This window comes from Equus asinus, chromosome 1 (assembly GCF_041296235.1).
Source record: "Equus asinus isolate D_3611 breed Donkey chromosome 1, EquAss-T2T_v2, whole genome shotgun sequence".
Taxonomy (NCBI): domain Eukaryota; kingdom Metazoa; phylum Chordata; class Mammalia; order Perissodactyla; family Equidae; genus Equus; species Equus asinus.
This window is the reverse complement of record NC_091790.1, coordinates 31,223,930-31,247,117: the sequence shown is the minus strand read 5'-3', so window position 1 is coordinate 31,247,117 and position 23,188 is coordinate 31,223,930. Positions and strand designations below refer to the sequence as shown.

At 43.9% G+C, this 23,188-nt stretch overlaps 1 protein-coding gene across 2 annotated transcripts in view; it reads left to right on the top strand.

Annotated features, from left to right (window-relative positions):
* Positions 1 to 23,188, top strand: part of TULP4 (TUB like protein 4) — a 229,559-nt gene that overhangs the window by 145,412 nt on the left and 60,959 nt on the right. For both annotated transcript variants that reach the window (XM_070483936.1, XM_044760737.2), the window contains 2 exons: positions 4,447 to 4,575; positions 11,389 to 11,550. In XM_070483936.1, the coding sequence (XP_070340037.1) occupies positions 4,447 to 4,575; positions 11,389 to 11,550 (291 nt within the window). The remainder of the gene's footprint in view (positions 1 to 4,446; positions 4,576 to 11,388; positions 11,551 to 23,188) is intronic.

Below are 23,188 nucleotides of genomic sequence, written 5' to 3'. Positions count from 1 at the left end.
TCTTTGTGAAAATGACTAAAAGTATCTAAGATTACACTGGCGCTCACTGTATTTTTCTTGTACAATCGAAGTTATTGCTGTTTCATTTAATGAATTGCAGAATAAGAACTGAGTGCTAAGCATCATTTACAGGGATTTATTAGTTGAGCTGTTTGTATTTAGCATTCGTTCAAATTAATATTCCTTTTAGGCTGAGGGAAATTTCTGAACGTTGGTGATACTGGTTGTTCACTGTGATGGTTTCCTGGATATTTCTATAAAGTTTAAATTGGACTCATATCTAGGAACACCATTTGAAGAGTGCCTGCCCCAAAGATCAACATCCTAGAGATGGGTCGCTCACTCACACTTGTTTTGTTCTGCCTAAAAGTAGTTCTACGTGTAGGAAGTGAAGCGACTTATTTAGGGCATTAGATTACAATCCAAATAGGCTCTCAGACCTGCCCTTCAGTGGAGATTTCTCTACCTTTGATAGTCTGCAATAAACATTTATTGATAATGATAACTATAAAATGATAGAATGCCTTACGTTGGAGAGGGTGACAGGCTGGTGTTTTTTTGCATAATCAAAGACCTAGGTCAAAACTTAGCTTATCCTCTGTGTTTTCAGTGGAACACCACCACCTTTCAGCTAACACCCTAAACGCTGAAGGTCTTTGGTGCCCTGAGTAAACAGTAGCCCCATTTTCCTTGAAAAGGGAAGGAAAGCTCTGCCTTAGAATCCTGGGCAGATGCTTAGCACCCTGCCACACGATTTGGGCGACTGGGGACCCAGCTGGCCCCCTGGTTGGTAATTCCTCAGCACTCTGGTATGTCCTGACCTTGCCAAATAACTGGAAAGATTTGGAGAACAGGAAATAAGCTGCTTGGGAGATAAGGCAGGCAGCTATGAATTGTAGACGAGAGAGGAAATGAGAATTCTAACCCAGGGAAACAACATTGCCAGTTTGACTGTATTTTTAAGCCAAGAATCATTGGAGAGATTTCCTTCTCTCTCAGTTTACCTACCTGTTTAGTTATACTGGTGAGAACTCACAGCAAAGTGTGTTAATGGGGACTCCATTTCTGTTTACTCCTGCATCTCAACTGATCAGGAGTTACAAAAAGATGAAACTGAGTCTGTGAACTTTTTGTTTATCCAGTAACTGCTACTGTGTGGTCATAAGACCAAGAAATCTTTAACATTAGAAATAACTTGAAAATTTTTTTGTTTTGGGGGTGATTTTTTTGGTGAGGAAGATTGGCCCTGAGCTAGCATCTGTTGTCAATCTTCCTCTTTTTGCTTGAGGAAGATTGTCACTGAGCTAATAACATCTGTGCCAGTCCTCCTCTATGTTGTATGTGGAATGCTGCCACAGCATGGCTTGATGAGTGCTGTGTAGGTCCGCAAGTGGGATCCGAACCTGCGAACCCTGGGTTGTCAAAGCAGAGTGTGCGAACTTGACCACTATGCCACCAGGCTGGCCCTTAAAATATTTTTTTGCCTCTGCTCTTTTGTGTTTGTGTCACACCGTGACTAGGCAGGCTGTTTTGGTGAAGAAGAGAGGTTTGTTGTTGATGTTAATTAAACATGCAGCTCTCCATGGCAATGGACATTAAAGGAAAAAGGCAGAAGTACAGAAAATGCAACTAACCTCTCTTCTCTGAAATGACCCCTTGTTATCAAATACATTTTATAAGGAAGGTCACAGTAGGTGAGTGTGCACTGTGTTAACTTAAGGAAATAATTTAAAAACTGATCAGTCATGAATATCGTGTTCTTATTTGTCACGTTCTATCTTGTGTGGCCATTCTGAGATCCATTAGCGATTGTAGGCTTAAACGACTGATGTGTCTTTAGGGACCAAATTGTAGCCGAGGGCACGTTTGTGGGTTGCAGTGCTCAGGCCAAAGCATCGCTGGCTCTGAAAGAAATGTATGATGTTGGCTTTCATTGACCATTTGGAAATTCTAAATTTTATGACACATTCACTGTCATTTAAAGACTTTTGTTGTTGTTGGTTTTACTATTTTTAAAAATTAGATCGGGGACCGGCCCGGTGGCACTGTGGTTAAGTTTGCACGCTCCATTTCGGCAGCCCGAGATTCTCCGGTTCGGATCCCGGGTGTGGACCTAGGCACCACTTGTCAAGCCAGGCTGTGGCAGGCGTCCCACATATAAAGTAGAGGAAGATGGGCATGGATGTTGGCTCAGGGCCAGTCTTCCTCAGCAAAGAGAGGAGGATTGGTGGCAGATGTTAGCTCAGGGCTAATCTTCCTCAAAAAAAAAAAAAATTAGATCAGTAGTTTAAGTAGAGAATTTTAAAAACTAGACTTATGAATCTGGATTTGTTCCCTCTGTCCATCTGTGTTGAGAGCCCTCCTGTGTGTGTTCACAACTCTGTAATTGCATAGAGAGCCCTACATTGTGTCTGTTTAGTGAGCTGAACCCCACGGGGACAAAGATGTGTTAATCTCTATCCTCGGCACCTAACAGTTTATAATAGGCAGGCAGGCAGTATGGCTGTTGTTAAAATGCCTTTGGGAGTTGAAAATAACCTACCGGAAATAGTTTCCAATAACCTTTTATAGTTCGAAGATGTAATTGAATAAGGATCATAATTTCTAATTGGATATTCCTGTTTGGCACAATACATTCAAAATTATCATGTGTCGGTATTGAAAGACAAGCGTGCCCTTGTCCCTTTCGTCCCGCGCCACAGCTCAGTGGGGAGGCGTGCACGGAAAGCGATAGTTGGAGTGGATGGTGTAAGTGCTGCGTGCAGAGCCCGGACCAGGGAGGCGGGCATCTCAGCAGAGGGATGGAGCTCGATGGGGCTGCCCGGAGTGGTAGGTGGCCGCATGCGTGGAAGCTGACGTTGCCCTGGGAGCCATCAGCTAGGTTAGATTTGTCTAGTGCTCACCAGGTCTCGAAAGATTGCAACCTCACAGCTCTCTCGGATTTTTGCTGAGGTTTACAACAGAGCCACAGTATCCTTACATTTTAAGTGGGTAATAATTTCCTCTTGGAAAATTTGGGGATTTTATCACGTATCTTACAACAAGTGCTGATCCCACCAAGGGTGGCAGACCAAGGTTGGGGACCTCTCCTAGCTCTCTAGTGCCCTGAAAAGAGACTTAAAGACCTAAAATCAGGTGTGCCCGTGATGCAGCTTTGAGAGGTGACGGGGCCTCTGTGTCGGCCTGCGCTTTGGACACAGGTGGGCATTGCAGAGGTCCTGGACAGTCCGTCCTTGGCCTTGTTTGCTATTTGGGAATGTAAGTTAGAGGTTGGCACCCATTTACACCAGGGCCACATGTTTGGTTTATTAGACACAATGTCTTGGGAGGAGAAGGGGGTTCAGATCTTTCTTAGGAATAGCAGGCGTGTCCTTGCTGGTTAATGATGTCCTCGTTTGACTGACACACATCAGTATATATCCGGTGTCCGTGGACGCTCTGACTCCCAGCTGCGCTTTCAGCTTCCCAAGAGCGGGGCCTCGTCTTCTCTAGCGCCCTGTTGGTCACTTAGGATCACGCAGCAGGAACCAAGTAGGTACCAGCTGGATGTCTGCCTGAGTGAATTCACTCGTCACGGTCCCCACATGGGCCAGTCAGGCGACGCTCGGGGAACATTCACGACAGCAAATGCGGGTTGTTGGTTTGTGGCTCATGGGCTGCGGGACCGCTTCATGGCGGCCTGTCCTTCAGGTGTTCCTGGGCTCTGTGAGGGCTGCCTGGGTATTTACCTGATTCCACAAACCACCTACTGGAGGGTCCACCTTTTAGACGGGGGACTGATAGGTGAGAAAGATGAAAATGATTTGTCCAGCTCCCGAATTTTTCAAGTTTAAGTTCTAGTTCTTATACTCACAAACTTTGATGCTTGTAATTTCTTCATATTTCTTCTGTAATAAATCCTAAACAACTTAGATATTTCAACTGCACGTTTTTTCCAGATTGGCCATAGTTAGAGGCTGAACTGTTCAGAAATGAGATAGTCCAGGAAAGGTGGAGAAAATTTCAGTTCGGGAGGAAAACGAAGTCAAATAAGCCCCACGCTTTCCTCTTTCTGTTCTAAATAATTAATACACTGATTCAAATACACAGTGATTTTGTGGACGTCGTTTTCGCTCCACACAGGACTGTCGGCTGAGGGGTCCTTGCCCTGTGAGAGGCAGGGCTGGGTCCAGACGGACTCTGGGCCCTCTCTGTTTTCATAGTGATGGGCGTTTTCATGCCAAAGTGTTGTGTGTGCTCAGGTGTGAGCTGTTTGTCACGATGCCATGTCACGGGGGTCTGGTTCCCTGTGTGGTGTGCCCTGTCCTCTCCTCTGATCCCCACGTCCTCCCCCAGTCGTTTCCTTTGATCACACCGTCTCTTGAGTGCTGCGGGCTGAGCTCTTCGTAGCCATGGTCCTGTCCCTGTTCCTTCCCCGTGGTAACCATCTTCCCGGTTGCTTTCTAGGTTGTGCTGGTGAGGTGGAATGAGCCATACCAGAAGCTGGCCACGTGTGACGCAGACGGAGGCATATTTGTGTGGATTCAGTACGAAGGGAGGTGGTCTGTGGAGCTGGTCAACGACCGAGGGGCTCAGGTGAGTGGGCCGGAACCCCTTCCAGCGCGAGATTGCTGGAGAGAGAATGCAGACCCCATTTCCAGGGCAGGTGAACGCTCTCCCCAGACATAGGTAGACTAGAAGCGAACACAGCTAGAGAAAGATCCTACTTCTTTCTCTTTAACCGTGCCGCTGTTGTGTGAGCTCGCCAAGTTTTAAGCTTTAATTAAATCTGTGAAATCATTTTTCTGCCATTCAGTGTTGTGGTGACATGCTCGGTTCGGATCCCCTCAAGTGCCTCTGGCATGTCACTCTTTGCTCCCGTTTGAGAGGTGTTTTCCCCATGTGTAATCCTCATAGTTCTGTCACAGGGAGCCCCACATGGCTGTTTCTCACAACCCGCTCACCAAGCTGAGTTTTTAACACTCTCTTCTATCAGGTTTCAATTAGCGTGGCCACCTGTTGTCACCCTCAGCTCTTCCTTTCTGAAGGATTTGTCTTCGCTCTGAGGAAGACGCCTGCTCTGGGGGCTCCCTGCTGAGCTGGGCTGTTTTTGAAACTGCTCTGCGGATTCTTCTGGCTTGTGGTGCTGCTCTCGCTCTCCTCCCAGGTGAGGACGGGCTGCAGGGACCTCCTCTTCTCACATGTTTAAGGACATATGTCCCATGCCGGGGATTTGACAGAACTCTGCCTTCAGAACCGAGTCCTCAGGGGACCTTTATTGCTGAGGGGTTTCTTAGCCTGTTTTCACTCCCCAGCGATGGTTTCCCTGTGCCTGCCTTTCTATGCATTTCTAAGGAAATGGATCTCATCCTCTTTTCTCCCATCTGTTTCTTAAATAAGCTGTAAGCTTCCCAAGTTTGAAAGATGCAAACCAGTGAAGTGACATAAAATTACAAGGAATGAAGATAATTGTTACCTGCCATCGAGTCGGCTCTGACTCCTGGCGTCCCTGTGAATGAGTGAGTGATGTTCACAATGTCCTGTCCTCAGCAGCTCACTCCGCTCCTGTAGACTGGGCCCGTGGCTTCCTTATGGAGTCAGTCTATCTCCTATTTGCTCTTCCTCTTTTCCTGTTGCCTTCTGCTTTTCCCAGCATTATTGTCTTTTCCTAAGAATCCTACCTTCTCCTGATGAGCCCAAATTAGGACAGCCTCAGTTGTATCACTTTTGCCTCCAGCAATAGTTCAGGCTTCGTTTGCTCTAGGACCCACCTGTTCGTCCCTCTGGTAGTCCAGGGCGTCTGTGGAGCTCTCCTCCAACGTCATACTTGAAATGAATCAATTATTTTCCTGTCAGCCTTCTTCACCGTCTGGCTTTCTTGCCGGTGCGTAGTCATTGGGAACACGAGGGTGTGGGTCATCTTGGCCTTGGTCTCTAAGACACTTCCTTACACTTGATGAGCTTTCCCAATTCTTTCCTTGCTGCCCTTTGGAGTCTCAGTCTTCTCTTGGTTTCTTGGCAGCCGAATCCATTTAAATCGGCGACTGAACCATTATTAGCAGTTACTGCTAGGCTGAGGGTCTTTGTTAGATGTCATCACAGAAGACAGACCTACCTCTGGTTGAAAACAGAACGTTCTTTTTTGTGAGCTCGTTGGTCTGGTAGCATAAATGTAATAATTCTGACTGACTGCACGGCCTCACGGTTTCCCTGTACCTCCGTGGAGCAGAAAAGGCAGAGGAAGAGCCTGCTCACCAGCCTCCTGGACACAGAGCCGCAGACGTGGAAGTCTCCACGGCCCTGAGAAGTTCCTGGTTCTTGGAGGATGGACGTTGTGGTCACAAGCATGGCGCTGGAGTCAACCACACAGGCCAGGAGTCTCACTCCGTGACTCTTGGTAGGAGATGTGTGACTTCTCTGTGCCTCCACTTCCTCATCCCTAACATAGGGACTCTCATGGTCCCTGCCTCCGAGGGTCACTCGGAGGATTAAATAAGATTAAATCTGGAGAGTGCACACGATAGCTGTTGCCGCGTGTTCTTAGAGTGCCTGTGGTATTATGAGGTACTGCTGCCTCAGAGCCCCGACCGCGGAGCATACGTGCCCTTGAGTAGTAGCCATAATGTCATCCCCAAAGAACAGCTTCAGGCTTCGAGGCAGCAGCTCCAGTGGAGACTTCTCTGCATTCACCCATAAAGGTCGCCAAAGTGCCCTGATTCTCCCGTCCGCAGAGTGTGGCCTCCTTGCCCGGGGAGGCCCAGGGATTGGGTGAGACGTGTCTTCAGACTTTGGGCAGCGGGAGATCTTGAAAGCATTGCTCGGAGAAAGACAGTGACGGGAGCTAGGACAGAAGCTCACTCAGTGCTTGGCTTTTTCGTGTGTCTTCTCTTGTCTCCCCAGCAGCCCTGTTTGGAAGATGTTGTTATTCCCAGTTAATGAAAGACAAAACCCAGGTCAGGAAGGTTGAGTAACTTGCCCAAGGAAGTCCTAGGTGGTAAAGCCAGAATCTGGAGCCAGGTTTGAGTCCAAAATGCTCTACCACACTGTCTTATTCCCAGATGAGACACTGTTTTCTCTTTGAGCCGAAATGCATGTGCTCGTGGTGTATCCTAAAGAGCTAAGACTTCATCACCTTCAGAGGGCCCAGCCCCACAGCCAAGAGGAGCTGCCACCACACCCTTTTCCCCTGGCAGCAGCCTCTCTGAGGAGGAAACCTTCTGTCACCTCCGTGTAACAACTGTGTGGTCTCCACCACCGCCCTGTCCCTCAGCTTTTCTTTTCAATGAGAGTTGGCACAAAAAAGCATGTTAGAAACAAGAAAGGGAAGATGAATTCAGACCTGGAAGTGAATGAGCTTACATGGACTGTAGGACATCTGGAAGCACCTGGAATCTCACGAATGCCTGTGCCTGGCAGGGTGAGCCAAAGTAATCGCTGTATCTTGTGATCTGATCCAGGTTTTCCTATAATTTTGCTGTTTGGAGCAATTACTCTGCAAACCTCAGAACCCACCCAGCAGTTGTCATCATTAAATGCTTGCATTTTGGGGAGGTTTGGTTGCTTTTAATTGTGTTGGAGTCAGATCCTCCTGAGTAAAACAGCATCAGGTACTGGTGAGGGGTCGCTCGTCCTAGGAGTGGTGGCTCTGTGCACCTGAAACGGTATCTGGTGGGAGGAGGGGCAGTTCGTGGCTTGGAGGAGGAGCATCCTTGAAATCTGCTCAGAGAAAAATCACACTCTTTAGAAGAAATGACAGGTAATCCTTGTGATGTAGCATGCCTTTCATGTCGCAGAGTAATCAAGCATTTGCCAAAAGCTAAGTGATGCTTTAACAATTTCTTTTTCAGGAAATGATTATGCGTCTGGAACGGCGCATGCGTTACTTTACGGTAATCACCAGGGACGGCTGTGCCCGGCACGGGCTGACATTGCATAGTCTGATGGGAAGCTTCCCGGGCAGTGGGCCTCCAGGCTGCTGCTCAGCCACAGTTACCCCGTGTGCGCGGACGCTCCCAGTGAAGCAGGAGCCCTGCAGCCTCTGCTGGGCGAGACAGCCATAAGGGGCTCTTTGCTGATCCTCCTTACAGCTTGCATCGTCTGTTCCCCTGTTTCTGTTTTTCCAGTTGTGATGCAGTCTTGTCACTCTATGCTGACCTAATTTAATAAACCCAATTAGTTCATGTCAAAATCCTCTGTTATCATTTTTTGTGACTGTAAGATTGGTGGAGTCCCAGAGAAGCTTCTCCTCACTGGTTGTATGGTTTAGCCTTCTCCTAAGATGTTTTTCCTTTTAATACAAATACTTTCCAAGATAAATGAGTTAAAATGCATGTAAATAAGTAACGTTATCTTTGCAAAATGAAAGGACTTTTAAATTTTATTGTAGAATTGTGTCATCTCTAAAAAGTGTTTTGAGTTCTGAAGAAAAACTGGAGAGTGTAATTGGTTGAAACATAAAGTCAGTGAAACCACAGTTCTGAGTTTACCTAAGCAAACAGCTCCTTGCGGTGACCTCGGACCAGCTGTTTGAGGGCTACCCCAGGATAGCTCCATGAGACAGCTCCATGCCATTGTCGTGATGGGGACATGCCGATCGCTCAGCATAAACCCAGCCCCTGCTGGGAGAACAGCAAAAAGTTCATGTCCTTTGGTATTTGTTCTTTTATTTTATTATTATCTGAAATGTGATATATCTAGTAATGTCACAAGTTTTAAAGTTGAACATTTCCAAGTGTAAGCAACCTAAAACAATTTTATGAATGAAAAGTTGGGCATAACTATAAAGTAGAAATTACAAGGTAATGAATGGTTATTAAAAGATACCTAGATAATTCAATGGGGACAAAGAATAGTCCTTTTTTTAATATTGAGATATAGTTGGCATAAAGCATTAATTAGTTTCAGGTGTACAACATAACAGTTTGATATTTTTATATATTGCGAAATGATTACCACACTAAGTCTAGTTAACATCCAGAGAGTACTCTTTTTGAGAGATGGTACTGGAAAAGGTGAATATCAATTTTTATTTTTAAAAAATTAAAAGAAGAACCTTGATTCTTACCTTACACCCTGCACAAAAATTAACTCTAAATGAATCATAGGCATAAATATAAAAGCTGAACTTCTGGAAACCTTGGGTTTGCACCCTTGGGTTAGGTAAAGATTCTTTAGATTGGACAGAAAAAGTACAAACCATGAAAGAAAAAAAATTAATATTAGACTTCATCAAAATTTAAAATTTTTACTCTTTGAAAGATACCATTAAGGAAATGAAAAGACAAGCCACAGAGTGGGAGAAATTATTTGCAGCACACATATCTGATAAAGGATAGTATCTAGAATTTTTACAACACAATAAGAAGGTCAAAAATTCATATATGTCAATTATATATGGGTGTATATATATACATCTATATTATGTATAGGTATATAATAAATGAATATGAATGGATATGTGAATAGATGTATATGGCAAGGGATTTGAACAGACATGTCTCCAAAGATGATGTGTAGATGATCGATAAGCACATGAAATGATGCTCCACATATTAGTCGTTGGGGAAATGCAAATGAAAAGCACAATGTCATACCACTGTATATCTGCTAAAGTAGCTAAAATAAAAATGTGAAATGATCACTTGACAACACCAAGTGTTGGTGAGGTGTGGCCCTACTATACCTCATACGCTGCTGATGGGAGTATAAGATGGCATAACCACTCTGGAAAAGAGTTTGGTAATTTCTTATGCAGGTAAACATATACTTACCCTATGACCCAGCAATTAATTCTGCTCCAGGCATTCACTCAAGAGAAATGAAACCATGTGCTTACAAAAAGTCTTGCACATGAATGTCTATAACACTTTTCTAGTAGCCAAATACTGGAAACAACCCAAATGCCCAGCAATTTGGGTAGGTAAATAAATATTGCTCTATTTATACAATGCAGTATTACTCATCTATAAAAAGGAATGAGCTACAGCTGCACACAAGCATTCAGAATACTCTCAAAACCATTATACTGAGTAAAAGCAGCCATACACAAAAATGAACACACTATGTGGTTCCATTCACGTGAAATTCTAGAATAAGCAACTAGTGAGAGAAATTAGACCACTCGTTGCCTCCAACCAAGGATGATGGTAGGGTTGACTGCCAAGGAGAACTTTATTTTATTGTATGTAAATCGTACCTCAATAAAGTTGATTTTTAAAGGCTAATAAATACTACCAGCAACTACTTGCCCAACAATTTTGGAAACTTATGTGAAATGGACAAATTCCTAAAAAGAAATAATTTAATAGAACTGACTCAGGAAGAAATAAAAAACTTCAAAGCTTGACTGGTATTAAAACTGTTAAATAAATTGAAGCAATGGTTAAAAATCTTCCCACAAAAAAAATACAGAGCCAGACGGTTTTACAGGCATGTTGTACCGAACTTTTCAGCAACAGGTCATCCCAGTTTATATAGATTCTTCCAGGCAGTGGGAAAAGAGGGACCGCTCTTCGACTCGTTTTGAGAGGTCACTGTAAAACCCTGGTAAGTCCAGACAAAGACATTACAAAGAAGGAAATCACAAGTTTCATTCATGAATTTGGTCAAGATGTAGAAATTCTAAACATATTAGCAAGTCAACTTCAACTGTGTGTATAGAAGGTAGTGCTTCACCTCCAAGCTGGGCTTCTAGGTGTGCGAGGATAGTGCAACACTGGGAACCTATGGAAGTAGCTCACTGCAATCCTAGGTTCAAAGAGAAAGAATATGTGGTGATTTGAATAAATGCATTTGATAAAACTCAACACCCGAGTATAAGTAATGTTTTCCAGTTAAAATTTTTTTTCCATTTTGATTGAGGGAATCTTGTTAACAAGACTGAGAAAGGTGTGTAATCAGAAACTGAGAGCCTTACTATTTTGATAAGTGACTAAGAGACACTAATGGACAGTCTGTTGTTCACCGTTAAGCGGGAGGCCTGGAACAGGGGCTGAAAGCAAGGGCGCAGGAGCCGCACAACCTGGGTCACTGGCTCTGCCGCTCCCCAGCTGTGTGTGACCGTGGATAAGCTACGTGTGCCCCGTGTCTGTTTTCCCTGTAAAATGGGCATGATAATACCTCCCCCAGACCAGGCTTAATCAATTGACATGTGTGAGGCACTTGGCGCCACACTGACACAAGCTTTTCAGTAATGTCTTTTATAGTATCTATTATTATTATAATGCATATATGTTATATATATTTTATAATACGTTATCTGTATAATTATATTTTTATATATATTATTTTCTCCAAGGCCATCTCGATGTCAGCCAAAGGTTCATAAGTTAATGACCCTACCTAGTCTTTGATAAAGTTGCTTTCCCTTTCAGATGACAGATTGACCCCTTTTGTCTGTGTCTCTCAAAGGTGAGTGACTTCACGTGGAGCCACGATGGGACTCAAGCGCTCATTTCGTATCGCGATGGGTTTGTCCTGGTCGGTTCTGTCAGTGGACAAAGACATTGGTCCTCTGAGATCAACTTGGAAAGTCAGATCACGTGTGGCATATGGACTCCTGATGACCAACAGGTAAAGCCTCCTGAATGTGGGTGTGGAGTGTTAGACCTGTGTGGGCTGAGGAGGAAGTGAGTGAAATACTATCACTGGGAAGAAGGGTGGGGGAGGGGCAGCTGGCTCCACAGCCTCTTAAAGAATCACAAAGAACAGTGAACGTGTCCAGGTAAAAATCAAAACAAAAGTTTTAAATAAACCAAAGATTGGAGAAATAATAGTTTCCACCAATATGGTAAACGCTGAGTTAATATTTTAATTCTAGAAAATAATTCATACAAATTTACTTTTAAATCTACATAAATGGCAATTGAGAATTGGATAAGAGACATAAATAATTCACAAAAGAAGTTCAACTAGTCAATAATCACAGGGAGGAAAAGTATGCATTCCCAGGGAAAAATGCACAATAGCATAGTGAAGGTATATTTTCACTTTTTAGCAAAAAATAGCAATAAAATGAGACAGGTGATTTACTGATTATTGATAAGAGTTCAGTCAAATAAACAGTCTCCTTCATGGCTGGTAATAGTGTGTATTATTAGACCTCTGGGAACGCAATTTGGCAGAGTATGTCAGAAGTCTTACAAATTATCATCCACTTTGACCTGGTCATGTTCTTTAGGAATTTCTCTAAAAGAAACAGAAGAAAATAAAAGTTGTAGTCATTAAAGCATTATTTATGATAGTGAAAATTTGGCAACAGCCTACTTGGCTGAAAATAGGAGAATGGTTAAGTAAACTGCGGTGGAACCACTTAGAGGACCACATAGTCACTCAGTAAGTCACACATGGTGGTTATGAAGGTGGTGGGATAATCTGGAAGAGCCCTTACGTTAAGGAAAAAATCAGGATACGAAATGGCATTTGTGGTGTGATTACCGCATCCTCCAGCACCCAAAAGAAACCCGTCCACGTCGTAAAAGAACTGGGAGGAGATGAACCAGAACCCCACCGGCAGGCTGCTTTTATTGAACCAGAACCCCACTGGCAGGCTGCCTTTATGGTGCTGAGCCTCTGGGTCATTTCTAAAACATAATTTCAAAATTTTCTTTAATGTGCCTGTTTTACTTTCATCATAAAATGATACTTAATAACCTGGTAAAATTATATATTGATAATTCATTTTTTAAATATAAGGATTGACTAGTTAAAACCTTTATAAATGTAAAGCTTGTGTTTTCCAAGTACGGCAAAATCTATAAAATGCCAGAACATTTCATACCAGAGATTTCGGTTTAATATTGGTAAAAGCAGGCGATATAATATGAAACTGTAACTTTTATTTTTGAACCTTTTTTTTACTGAATTGCTTTCTTCTAGTCACTATTTATTTTATGTTTCCAATTTTTTCAAGTACGAATGGCCAGTATCTTATATCTTTCTTCTCAAAATTAGTATTATGAGAATTACAGAAAGATCGTCTCCGCTCCGAATGGCTTCCCTCGCCCTCCGCCTCAGGTCTCTCGTTAGCCAGTAGCGTGTGCGGGTGTCTCTATGAATCACTTAGGTTGGCTTAGGAGAGCGCTTTGTTTTTGTCGGTTTTTACTGCCCCTAGAGTCTGCTCAGAGAAGCGTGCCGCAGGCCCTTCAGTGACCTTGCTCAGGCATTTAACCTCTCTCTGCATCAGTTTCCTCCTCTGTGACAAGGGGTGTGAATTATTTCCTGCCTCATCCCCAGGGCTTTTTGATGATCAAATGAGGGAACAGATGTGAAAGCACTTAAGAACTCGTACCTGGAAGTCTTGGCCTTCACATTCTCCCCTCGCCTAGCATGATGGAACCCGTAGGCTCATGTCACCGTCCCCCTGATGAGCTTTGCCAGCCAATGTCCCCAGCAGACAGCACACCTGAAGTGTGACAGGCATGGGACCTAGAGATGCTGGGGATACAGTGAGTAAAATGTGGCACCTGCCTGAGTTCTGTATTTAGGGCTAATGGGTAGGATTTTGGTCAAGGAAAGCGCTCCACTGCCTTGGCAAAAGGTTGCAGCCTAACTGAAGCAGTGAGGCTCCTTGGCAGGGTTTAACGCAGAGAAGAGATGTATGGGATGCTCCGTCGGTCGTGTTTGAACGGAGACATGGAGAGATAATGTTCCTTCCTCCATCTCTGTCACTCTTTCTTATCTCGTGCTTGGTTTGAAAATTATTAATGAGAAAAGCATGTGAAGACAGCCTGATGTTTGTAATACCGTGCCCCGGCTCTTACTCTGGGAGTCGATGTGTGCAGCATCGGTGTGGACGGCAGGAGGCCAACTGCATCCTTCCCGTCTCCCGGGAGGCCCCCGCCCTTGATGCAGAGTCAAACAGCCTCCGGGACGAAACCGCCTCCACCTCCAGAGACAGTTCTGATCATAATGGGCTTTCAGGCTGCTTCCTGTGAACTTTTAAAAATAGAAGCAGTACTGTCTTACAAGCAGTGAGTTTGCAGTCTCGCTATTTTTCTGTCATATGTTTTCTTCATTCTAGAGTGCTGATTTATGTACCCTTTGGGGGATTATAAACTACTTTGAGTGTCCGATGGAAATTGGGAAGCCTTTCCCTGGAAAAATGTGCACAGTACATACATGGTTACATATATCACTTTGCATGGAATTTTGGGAGCTCGTAGGCTCCCTCCATAGATTCTCCCCCTTCAAATCCTGATCTAGATAGTTTAGAGGTGACATTTGGGGTAATTGTCCCCAACTTTCTGTTATGCACACATTCAAATGTTACAGAAAAGTTGAAAGAATTTACCCTCCTTAAATTTGGCAGCTAACGTTTTGCCATATTTGGGAGCTCTCTCTCCCTCTTCCCCTGCCTGGCTCCCTCCCTCCCTCTCTCTCCACGCACACATTTTTTGGTAGAAGTATTTTTGAAAGTAAGTTGTAGACATCATGGCGCATCACTTCTAGATGTTTCAAGATGCATGTCCTAAGAAGAAGGTCATTCTCCTCCATTATCCCAACTAAGAAGTGAGCAGTGATGGTATCTGGTATCCAGGCTGTCTTTATATTTCCTTAATTGTTACAGGAACATGTTTTATACACTTTTTTTTCTTTCTTTTGATATTTGGAACCAGGATCCAATTTAGCTCCTGTACAGCAATTGGTCGTTATGTTTTTAGTCTAGAACATTTTCCTCTTTTTCTTGTTTTAATGATGCTGCCTTTCTGACGAGCTCAGTGTGGTTACCTTGCAGAGTGTTGCCTGCTCTGGATCTGTGACTGTTCACACAGAGCATCATTGAACTTTTTCTCCCAGCCCCTGTATTTCCTCTGCGCTGGAAATTAGGTCTAGATTAGAGTTGGATTAAACAGTTTGGGTAAAGAGTGTTTTATAGGCGACATCATATCATTCTTACTGAACCGCATTAAAAGGTATATGATATCATGTTATCCAACTCTCAGGGTTGCTGAGTTTGATGGAACTTTGTAAAGCAAAATTATTTTTCATGGCATGTTTTTAATTCCATCTACACTTATGGCTCATTTTTTCAAGTGATGTGTTTCATTTCGGGCTGAAATGTGTCTTCCGTTAAATTGCGAGAAGGGACTCTGATCCTCCCTGGAGGGTGTAGAGTAGATGAGGACTCGGACCTGGTCTGCTCAGGTTGCCGCCACGGAATCTTGCTTAGTTCTTAAATAAGTAGGGGGGCTTGAACAACAGACGTTTATTTCTGCCAGTTTTGGAGGCTGGAAGTTCACGATCAGGTGTTGGCAGCTTCGGTTTCTCTTGAGGCCACTTCTTGCTGTGTCCTCACGTGTCCTCTCCTCTCTGCCCTCGTCCCAAGTGTCTCTTCCCCTTCACATGAGGACACCAATCCTACTGGTTTAGGGCCCTACCCTTATGGCCTTATTCAACTTTAATCACCTCTCTACAGGCCCTGTCTCCAAATACAGTCCCAGGAGGGGTTAGCGCTTCAACACGGGAATGTTGAGGGGAACACAAACATTCAGGCCATAACAGCCTCATGAAAAATACTCTGAAGAGTGGAAAATTCACAGAAGAGACAGTGATATAAACTCAGCTTGATAAACTTGGCATTTATTTATAAATAGAACAATGTTTGTAAGGCTTGGGAGGAAGACCAAATTATATAAAATTATGTAAGTAGAAGATGTCAAAGAAATAAATATAAATATGACTGGAAAAAACTATCTGTGGGTCCTGAGTTGATCAAGGGCAATGCAGCAGGAGGCTTTGCGATTCCTCAGAAACGCCCAGCACCCCAGCACGCGGTGCAGGAAGAGAAGGCTGGGTTCCCTCCGCATTCCCCAGGCCTGGGAGAGAGAGTACCGGGCCTCCCGATGGAGGAAAGCGCTTTGAGACATACACGTTCACAAATAGCCGTCCAGCGTGCTTTGCGTCTTAGCGTGGTGTCAGTTCACTCTGACAGCATTTCAGCTGGAGAAGGCTGTTGAGAACTGGAGGTGCGTTTCCGTCAGGGAAGGGAGAGATGCCGGCACATGCTCCGTGTGTGTCTAAGCAGGAGCCCGGCTCTTCTGGGGGGACCATGAGCAGCTGGTAGCTGTCCACGGAGGACAGGACACAAGGAAAAAGCCTCAGACTCACATCTGTATGGGTCCGGTTCAAGGAGGACTTCGTGGTTACTGTTCTCAGCAAAAGAGCCGCCCGCACCAGTACAGGTAGAAGACTCTCCCTGGTCCCCCACTTCCGGGGAGAAGCCAAGAAGGGGGCTCCCAGGAACTTTCCTCTGCAGGGGAACAGGAGTGCTGCTTCTCAGGCTGGTAGCTGGCTCCCTTCTCTACCATAGCTCCTGCGACGTGGCACACACATAGTTGGGTGCATGAACCATTTTGGCTTCATTTTGAGGGGATCACAAGGCACTGAAGCCATGTGTGCATGAGGGAGGTTAGCGATCCCCATTCTCACACACAGTACGGCCCCGGATTAAACTTTGATGTGTTTCCTCCAGGCATCTGCAGCTTCTGCTCCAAGTTGGTGGTCCCCTCCATGGACTTCAGTCCTTGCCAGTTGGCCTTCCTTACCATTCACCCCAGTTTGTACTCAGGCTGACCTGTCTCTCTCCCCGGGCCCTCGGAGCCCTTGGAGCATCTTCTCTCTGGCTCTTGCCAGAATCTTGGGGTGGTTTCTTCCACAGCATATCAGCTCCCACCTGTGCATCATGGACTCCCCAGGCTCTGGGCTGTGCTCATCCCTCCCTCTAGTCCTTCACACCGAGTGCTGGCTGCCCAGAGACCATCAACCCAGACCTGCTTAGATCCCACGTGGTCTAAACTTCCCTTGTCGGTCTTCGTCCCTGGCCGCCTCCTCTATTGCAGATCACTTATGCCAAAAACTGGGAATTATACTTGACTTTCCCTCTTCCTTATCTTCACCCTCCACTTAGTCACCAAGTCCTGTTGATTCCACTGCCTAAATATCTTCGTATCAGGGAGTATTTATATTTGAAAGTTAAAGATGATTATGCTCAGACTAGCTTAAATGAAAGTATTCATGATTTCACCTACCTAGAATTCTGGAGCAGGGCTGGTTAGTTTGGTGACTCGCACTTTCTTCCCATCTCTCCTCTTCAATGCCGTTCCCTGGCTGGCGCCTTCTGCCGTGTTCAGTGGCTGCTTCTGGCGCACCAGGCTCCCTCTTTCTTGGCTCCTGTCCAGTGAGGGAGTGAGTGGCTCTTCGCATCTTGGAAGTTATTCAGAGAGTTCCCTTTGCCAACAGCAGAGGCTTGCAAACTGTGTTCGGCATGGAGTTTTATGGCGCTGCCTTCCTGGGGCGGGGGATGGAGTGGGGTTTAGGGAGGAGGGGGCCAAGAACGCCCAGGCCAGCTCCCAGGGCAGCTCCACTTCTGTCTGTTTCAGATGTGACACTGGGATTGTGTCTTAGATTTTCTTTTGAGGGAAGGTCTCCAAGATAAACTCTTAACATACGAGGCCGTACATCGTCCGGTTCCCAACTTCCTTTGCTACTTAATTTTTGGGTTTTCGCATCTGCCAGTACTGGTGTGGAGGCTTTCATTAGTTGAGGCTGGCTGGATTTAGGTATTTGTTGTTTTTTCATTTTTTAGGCTAAGTAGTTATCCCTCCTTTAGAAAGCAGCTCAAATGGGGGTCGCAGTATCTGGATTCTTCTTTGTACACAAATCCAACAATGGTTTCTAAACGTGAATCACTGTTGGTTTAATCTTCATCCATGGTATGGAAATCCACCTTAGTGAGAATTATTAGATATTAGGATACCCTACCAAGAAAATCCATGAGATTTCCTCAGAGAAGAGACTTTGCAAGATTACATGTCCCTGTTTCCTGGCACGGCGTCCCTGTGCTACTGCCTGAGACAGCAGGATGGGATGATGGCGTCCTCACAGAACGCCCGGCCTAAGATGTTTTTTCATCTTTCTTCCTATGTCAAAGCTGGCCCTCTCTTTCCCTCTCTCCATCTCTGCTCTACTCTACAGTAATGAGAATCTGTATTATGAGCCAACAGACTTTTCTGTGTAAATATTCTGAAATTTTCCTCTTTACCCAGTGTGTCTGTGACGTATATTCATGATGAACGTCTAGAATTACGGTTAGGAAGTTTAGAGCCACAAGAAGGAAACTTTAAGGCTCATTTCCTTTAATGAGGACACGAGTCAGTATTTAGAAAAAAATCATAAAGGCAAATGCTTGTTCTTCATAAATTTTGGAAGTGCTGATAATTAACTAGTCCGTAGAGTTTATGCAGGCGATGAAAGATACAAACTGTGATTAAATTGTGCAGTAGAGGATGTCGTATGATGATGGCGAACTTAGAAGCTGTATCAGGAGTACAGACCTATACAATAGAGCAGAGCAAAGCAGAGCTGTAAAAACTGATTTTCTTCTAGAAACTATTTATAGTTGCAATCCTACAAGTAAAAACCATTTCAGTAGATATATATTATGCTTGACCTTCAATTATAATAAATAACCAGTGGTTTCTCCTTTGGAATGTACTGTTAGGAAAAAAATATTTGTCATGTAGTTGGAATATTTAAACATTTGCTACAGAAGTTAATAGTCCTAATGAAGTACAGGTATACTTCACTTTATATAGTCGATTTAAAATGTAGGTGAATTGAGTTTTTGTAATTATAATTATATTTTAAATAGCCCCATAAGAGTATCTTCTCTGTTTAAAAGAATATTCTGTAGAAATTGCCCTTGTTTAGAATGTAGTTGTTTGGTGCAGAAAAAAAGATTTCTTCACCTAATACCTCTTTTTGCTAAATGTCCACACTTTAGTTTTCCGTGAGTAGAGATAATGTTTGTTTATAAATACTAACACTAGTTTTTGAAAGAGAAGGTCTTAAATACTTAAGTAGACCTTTTTTTTTTTTTTCTTGAGGAAGGTTGACCCTGAGCTAACATCTGTTGCCAGCCAATCTTCCTCTGTTTTGCTGGGAAAGATTGACCCTGAGCTAACATCTATTGCCAGTCTTCCTCTATTTTGTATGTGAGCCACCACCACAGCATGGCCACTGATGAATGCTGAAGGTCTGTGCCCGGGCACTCCAACGTGGGCTGCCGAAGTGGAGAGCACCAAACTTAACCACTAGGCCACTGGGGCTGGCCCTGAACAGACCTAATATTTTCTTAGGCGCCTTAAACCATAATGTTGAATAAGGTAGGAATAGTCTGGATTGGCACATACTAAGTAACTGTTGCTTTTTTTCATGTCTTGGCACATGCAGACGTAAGTGGGGTGACATCTCTTTATAGCCTCCATACTTGTATTTTCTTGTTTTATGTTTTTTAACCTAGAAAGAGGGGAGGTTTATTCTCACTGTTTTTGGCTACAAAGGGTAGGTCCCAAGCCTCTTCTCACCAAGTGAGAGGAGCTTTTTCACAAAATGTGATCTGATTTTCTCCCTCCTCATCTGATGTCTGGTGTCTGCTGGTGTGATCGCTGATCCTGAGTCACCAGTGTTGATACACCTTTAGACCTGTTGGTGTCGTGGTGGGGACAACAACAAGAAAAATCACTCAAGGTACCCATTGTGCCTCTGTGACATCTGTGAAATGAAAGTCGTTTTTATGGACATAGTTTGCAAAAAATATGTCCTTAATTTCCCATTTGGAGTGGAGTGGTCAGGACTTGAGTAGTTAGTGTAGCAGGATTGTTAGTGGGGATATTTCAGCGCAGGACTTTTAAAGGTTTTATTTGTCCTTTTTCTCCCAAAGCCCCCCAGTACATAGTTGTATATTTTAGTTGTGGGTCCTTCTAGTTGTGGCATGGGGGATGCCGCCTCAATGTGGCCTGACGAGTGGTGCTATGTCCGCGCCCAGGATTCGAACCGGCGAAGCCGTGGGCCACGGAAGCAGAATGCACGAACTTAACCACTCAGCCACAGGGCTGGCCCCAGGATTTTTAATTCATTTAGTTCAAATAATTTTTTAAAATTTTTAAGTCATTACTATACAGTATCTTTTCAGAGATATTGATGAAAAACCAACTGTCATAGATACTCATATGCACTTAAAGTTTTAATACATTAGTCAATTGAAAAGAATAATTAATTATTTACATTTTAAATATAAGTACTAAAGTAGAACTCAAGGAGATTTGCTAACTCCTCTTTTTATAATTTTCTAATTATAAAAAAATTGAGTAACATAGCAAAAATAAATAGAAGAACCCATACATATCTCCACATTTGCTTTTTTTATCTCTTCATGTTTCTTCTTTGCTGTATTTAAAGCAAATCCCCGATGGCGTGTCCTTTCACCCAGACATCCTTCAGGATAAATCTCTTCAAAATGTGGCGTTTCTTTCCATAACCACAGTGCCATTATCACACGGCTTCTTTTCTTACTTTGTAGAAGGTTCTTGTCAGGTTACAGTAGGTAATTTGTCTGAGCCTTGGATCAACCCCTGGCTTTACAGGAGGTCCTCTGTGGCATCAGGGGGGATGGGTGTTCATCCTGAAGCTTTTCTTGGGCTTGTGCTGTAAGATAGGAAATGATTTATATAGGAGACTTTTAAAAAGCAATCTAACTCTTTGCTTTCTCAGCTAAAAATGTGATGTTCATACCGCAGTTTTGTAAGTGAAAAGTAATTTACTGATGTTTGACATGGTGGAAATGCCTACAACATGGATGAGGCCCATTCTTTGATAGAAAAAAAAATCAAACTTAACAAAACCGAAATAAAGACAGTCACAATTTATTGTTTGCAAGGAGTTTTTTATTCACTATAAGAATGCATTTTGGGGCCAGCCTGGTGGTGCAGCGGTTAAGTTCGCACGTTCTGCTTTGGTGGCCTGGGGTTCACCAGTGCAGATCCTGGGTGTGGACCTACACACCGCTTGTCAAGCCATGCTGTGGCAGGCATCCCACATATAAAGTAGAGGAAGATGGACATAGATGGTAGCTCAGGGCCAGTCTTCCTCAGCAAAAAGAGGATTGGCAGCAGATGTTAGCTCAGGGCTAATCTTCCTCAAAAGACAAAAAAAAAAAAACGTGTTTCCCTCTGTTGGCCCTTTAAGTGCTGGCTTTGGGACTCAGCTGACAGTCCCCCCTTCCCCCAGCTAATCTCACCTCCTTCGGTGAGCCTGCACCTGGTCCTTTAAGGGAGTACTTACAGGTGCTGTGTAGGTTTTCGAGTCCCTGGAAAGACTTGAAAGCCATTGTCCTCAACACAACGAAAAGAGAACGTGGAAATCACTCTCATACAAGCTCTTGTACTCATTCATTATTATTTTTTAACCCACAAACTCACTACAGTAACCCCTCAGTGGTCCCTTCTTATGCTGGAGACCCTCAATGGTGAGTGAACTGTGAGTGGGTTAAGGGACCTATGGAATAGAGCTCCTGCCTAGTGGCTCGTGGCGACACTGCTTTAAAGTGAGGTTTAACCTAAACTGATGGAAAGAGTGATTCTCTTCCCTCCGTCCCCATTCGATTTCCCCACGGCTTTTTAGTAGTGTGTGGACTGCGAAAGGGAAGCCTGTCTTTATTTAAGCCCTGAACTGAACATATATAGGAATGATTCTTGCCAAAATAGGCAAGGAGGATGTAAGTAACAATTAAGGAAAATTATGGAAAGATACTCGGGAAAGCAAGTCAGGAGATGACCTCCCACCCTTCATACCTACCTTTATACAATTGTTGATATTGTTTAGGCTTTTTTCCCCCCAATTTTTATTTTCTGTGTATTCTGGAACTTCTGTTGAGCTCTTCATAGAAGAGAGCAGATTTCTTTAGCAAAAACAGGTGCAGCTACTGTGTTTGTACTTTCTTTTCTTTTGTTGATGTTGTTTTGGTTGACTGAGAGTGGCAATTAAGACATTTAAAAATTAAATTACTCTTTCTTATCTCTGGACTCAGATCATTGATGAATCACTATATAGAACACTCAGTTTAGATGAATTATAAAATATGCTAAATAAAAATACCTTTCTTGAAATTTATGTTTAACAATTTAGTTTAAGAAGGAAAAATGGGAGACAGTTATTTGTATACACTGGCTGTTATTACATACACCTTCCAAAGAGTGTGTTGTGCAGGGGTGAACCTCAGCCAGATGGTGGAATAGAAAGCCGTGGACCTTCCTTTCCATAACAACGTCCCAAATCAACCTTTGTGAGAAATCCAGAAACTAGCTGAGAGGCTCCTGCACCCCAGGTGAATGTGAAACCAGCCACATCAGAGCTGGTAGGAAAATTTGAGATACCCTCTTGCCATAATCACTACCTCTGGCAAAGCACCGTATGATTGGGAGAAAATCCCCAGTTCCCAGACTCTCCCTGGGAATAGAAGGAAAGAACTGGACAATACATCCAACATTCTGATTTTTTCTAGGTGTGTCCGGAGGCCCTAGCTTCTGTCTCACCTGTCTCAGAGGGCTGGTAGGATGCCTGGGGGTCACTCAGAACAAAGTGGGTGGTTGGAACTAGCATGGGGTAGCACTTAGCACAGCTCCTCTCCTCAGCCCAAAGCAAAGTGAGCTGGTAAAAACCTCAGATCCGGGCTTCTCCTTGGGGAGGGAAAGAGTTTGACCGTATCCAATGTTCCCAGTTTTATGGGGGCTGCCAAGGGACTGGCTCTGTCTTGGAGCACTGACAGGACCCAGCATATTCTAGACACCTGGGGGTTATTAAGAACAAAGACAGTGGTTCAGACTAGCACATTGGTTTGAGAGGCCTCCAGAATCTCTGAACAGGATGATTGGCGAGAGGCTTCTAGTATACAAGGTTAGTCCATGAAGACTGGGAGAGGTGGCTGTTTTGTCTAATGCACAGACACCAACCCAGAGAGTCAAGGAAAATGAAGAAACAAGGAAATATGTCCCAAACAAAGGACATGATAAGTCTCCAGATTCTGACCCCAATGAAATGGAGATTATATGATTTACCTGACAGAGAATTCAAAATAACAATCATAAAGTGCTCAACAAAATCAGGAGAATAATGCATGAACAAAGTGAGAATTTCAACACAGAGACAGAAAATGTTTTTTAAAAATCAGAAATTATGAGGTGAAGAATACAATAACTGAAATGAAAAATTCACTAGAGGATTTCAGCATCAGATTAGATCAAGCAGAAAAAAGAAGCAGTGAACTTGAAGATAGGTCATTGGAAATTATACAGTCAGAGGAGCACAAAGAAAACAGTGAGGGGCCAGCCCCACGGCCAACTGGTTAGGTTCACATGCTCTGCTTTGGCGGCCC